At 32.6% G+C, this 3,605-nt stretch overlaps 1 protein-coding gene across 1 annotated transcript; it reads right to left on the reverse strand.

Annotated features, from left to right (window-relative positions):
* Positions 1 to 231: 231 nt before the first annotated feature.
* On the reverse strand, positions 232 to 1,167 carry LOC118650218 (olfactory receptor 12-like). The gene has a single exon (XM_036298364.1). It carries the CDS (start codon positions 1,165 to 1,167, stop codon positions 232 to 234), a length of 936 nt encoding a protein of 311 aa, XP_036154257.1.
* Positions 1,168 to 3,605: the final 2,438 nt, after the last annotated feature.

The raw sequence follows: 3,605 nt of genomic DNA on the forward strand, positions 1-3,605 counted from the left end.
TACATCATAAATTATGAACATGTGATTTTATATATCCTAAGCAAATAAAGTAATGATATATAGACCTATATTGTTAGAAACATTATTTTGTAAAATAGTAAAATATTTGTTGCCATATAAAAATATCTTTGATATACTAGTAATAATTTTACAAGAACAAATGTAACTTGAACCCTTAGAGACAAAAATTTGCCTGCTATATAAGTGATTTTACAAATGTCAGTGAGAGAATCATCTCCTGCAGAATATACTTTTCACAGCATCTTTCACATCTCTGTTTCTCAAACTATATATTAGAGGGTTTAGCATTGGTATTATAAGTGTGTAGAACACAGCTACAATCTTGTTTTGCTTTGGTGCGGAGATGGCTGTAGGTTGGGCATACATAAAGAACACCGTCCCATAGAATAAACTCACCACTGCTATGTGGGAGCCACACGTTGAGACGGTCTTCCTCCTGCCATGGGTCGAGGGGATCTTCAGGACAGTGGAGAGGATATAAGCATAGGAAACCAGAATGACTGCTGTGGTGGTGACGATGATGAGAGCAGAGAGAATAAACAGTACAACCTCATTTACAAAGGTGTCAACACATGAGATCTTGATCAGGGCTGGGACATCACAGAAAAAGTGGTCCAATCTGTTTTCTCCACAGAAATGCAAACTGAAGGTGAAACCCGTTTGGACTATGGAGTTGATGCTTCCACAGATATAGGATCCAGTTACCAAGTGAACACAGACTTTCTGGGACATGTGCGCAGGGTAAAGGAGAGGGTAGCAAATGGCGGAGAATCGATCAAATGCCATGACAGCCAGCAAAAAGCCTTCAGTTGTGACAAATAGGGCAAAGAAGAAAAATTGGGCCGCACAGCCACTGTAAGAAATTTTCTTTTCATTAGATAAGAAGTTGGCTAAAGTTTTGGGAGCGATGACGGTTGAGTAGCAGAGATCTAAATAGGACAAGTTTCTAAGGAAGAAATACATAGGTGTTTGAAGTCTGGAGTCACTCTTAATGACAATTATCATGCTGGTATTTCCCACCACAGTGACTATGTAGATCAGCAAGAATACTAGGAATAAGAGGATCTGTAGCTCTGGAGGGATTCTGAACCCTAGTAGAATAAACTCAGTCACCTCTGAGTAATTCCTATTTAGCTCATTCTTCATAGCTGAGATATTGGTGGAACTGAGGAGATGGTAAAAATGAAAGAAATAAGTGACCAGAATACTGTTTTAGTACAAATAACTAGGAATCAGCATGAAAAAAAGTTTCATATCATATTGTTCCCAATACTTTACAAAACACCAATGAACATAAAGAATGAATTACTACAAAATAGGAACAGACTCATAGATACAGAGATCAAACTATTGGTTGCCAGAGGGGAGAGGAGTTGGGGGGCTGGGTGAAAAAGGTAAAAGGATTAAGAAGTACAAATTGGCGTAATAAAATAGTCATGGGGGTGTAAAGCACAGCATAGGGAATATAGTCAATAATATTGCAATAACTATGTACGGTCCAGGTGAGCACTTGAACTGTCAGAGGGAATCACTTTGTAAATACATGATTGTCTAACCACTATACTGTGTACCTAAAACTAATAAAAATAATATTGAATATAAACTATAATTGAAAAATAAATGTTTTAAAGGAATAATTACTATTTTTAAAAAGTCTTCCTAGTGAAAAGTTCAATCTAATTGGTTAGCCTTTTTAGATATACCTATTTGCAAATAATGCAGATTTTCCCTCTACATGTGCTTTGGAGAAATGAAAATTCTAGGAAAACATCTGAAAAGAAGAGTTTCTTTTCTTTTTCTTTCTTGATTGTTATCAGTTTACTGCCATTGAAAGCTGCCTCCTTTAGTGAAAGACATTTCTCATGGATATTGTAATCCACTTAAGATTATATTTAAAGTAAAAATTGGTTCAATTGATGGTCTCTCATTTTATTTTTTAACAATTATTTAATCTACTACAGAAAAATAATACATAAACATTGTATCTGTCTTTCTCACATCAGAAAAAAGATTGCAGATCCTGCCAAAAGCATCATCCTTTTACACATTAACCTTATGTTCCTATTTCTTCCATTATTTTTATCTCTGTAGAGATACACACTCTTAGTGACACAGCTCATCTACTAAAAACAGAAGCGATTCTTATATTTCCTAACTCAATGCAATCAGACCTTTATAGTTCTCCTTCCTAACTTCCTTCTTCCCTCCTTCGTTTCTTCCTTCCTTCCCTCTTTTGTTTTCTTTGGATTTTGCAGATTGGAATGCAAGTGGAGAATTCTAAGGTCTTGGGCAGAGATTTTCCTGTCTTTTCAAAAATATAGAGATCTGTGCATATGAAGGACAGAAGGCTCACAGAACAATGTAAAGATAGTTACAAGTGAAGAAAAGGGAAGAAATATGTATTTAAACAAACTTGCATTGTATCTATTTAGACTTATGCTATTATGACTATACAATGTCCTTAAATAATATACATTGCAAAGGTAGAGAAAAATTTTTATTCTAATTTTATGAGTAGGAAAATTGAGACAAGAAAGGTTTAAGAGGCTTATTTATAGTCATAAGATTGACTATCATAGTGGTTTATTATTCAATAATCTGTTATACAATGTAAAAAACTGACAAGCAATAAATTTATGAAAATATTTTATAATTGCATAATTATAAAATTGATAATTCAGTATATATGTAAATTTATCCATAGATTATAGAAATATAATAAAATTATATGTGATATAAACTATAAAATATTTCTTGCAATTTTTGTTTTCATTGCTATAATTTTGCTAATTTTGACTTTCTTTTAAAATAAGATGGAACTATGGAAGTATATTAGAATCAATTTGGTTGTATATTAGAATCAATTCAATATCTTCTTTTTTGAAAAAATTAAAAGTTAACAGCATGTTGACTGATTAATTATAAAAAGCTGAAGAATGGTCAAAAGTAAACTCTGGTAGGGCCTATTGACTACAAAAATACATGTTTTCCTTAAATTCATATTTTACATAAGCAAGTTTCTAGTTTAAACAAAAATTAGAGAGAAATATGTAATTAATGCTATCTAAAAGAGAAGAGTGTTGAAAATAAACAAATTAAATATAAGAGATATTTTCAAGACTGAATGCTACTTCTTACCTTAGTTAACCCTCTACTATATGTGAAATAGAGTACATTCATGAAGAAACAAAAGTATGAAAAGAAGCAAACCTTTGTTTAACAGAAAGTTGTTCTGCAACATGTATCACATTTCTTCACTCCTCAGGTCATGGCTCAGAATTCCTAAGCTGATGAAGTACTAGCAAAAATTTTAGCTTCTCTTTTTCTGTCTTTCTGAAGTTTACTGTACTTTTTTTATTGATTAAACCAACAAATAGACCTGGGATGGGTTCTGAGAGAAATTTTCTCATGGGGAGGGAAACCAGAGCAGTGGGTATTCCCTCTACAAGATACTAACTAGGGACTAAATTCTCTCTTAACAATAATGTATTTTGTATCATAATGCAAAAGAAAGAAAGAAAGAAAGACAAAAGAAAGAAAGAAAGAAAGAAAGAAAGAAAGAAAGAAAGAAAGAAAGAAAGAAA

This window comes from Myotis myotis, unplaced genomic scaffold (assembly GCF_014108235.1).
Source record: "Myotis myotis isolate mMyoMyo1 unplaced genomic scaffold, mMyoMyo1.p scaffold_m19_p_3, whole genome shotgun sequence".
Lineage (NCBI taxonomy): Eukaryota > Metazoa > Chordata > Mammalia > Chiroptera > Vespertilionidae > Myotis > Myotis myotis.

What these genes read in the sequence shown, in the direction of transcription:
- LOC118650218 (XM_036298364.1), bottom strand. Translation starts at nt 1,167, where the DNA reads ATGAAGAATGAGCTAAATAGGAATTACTCAGAGGTGACTGAGTTTATT.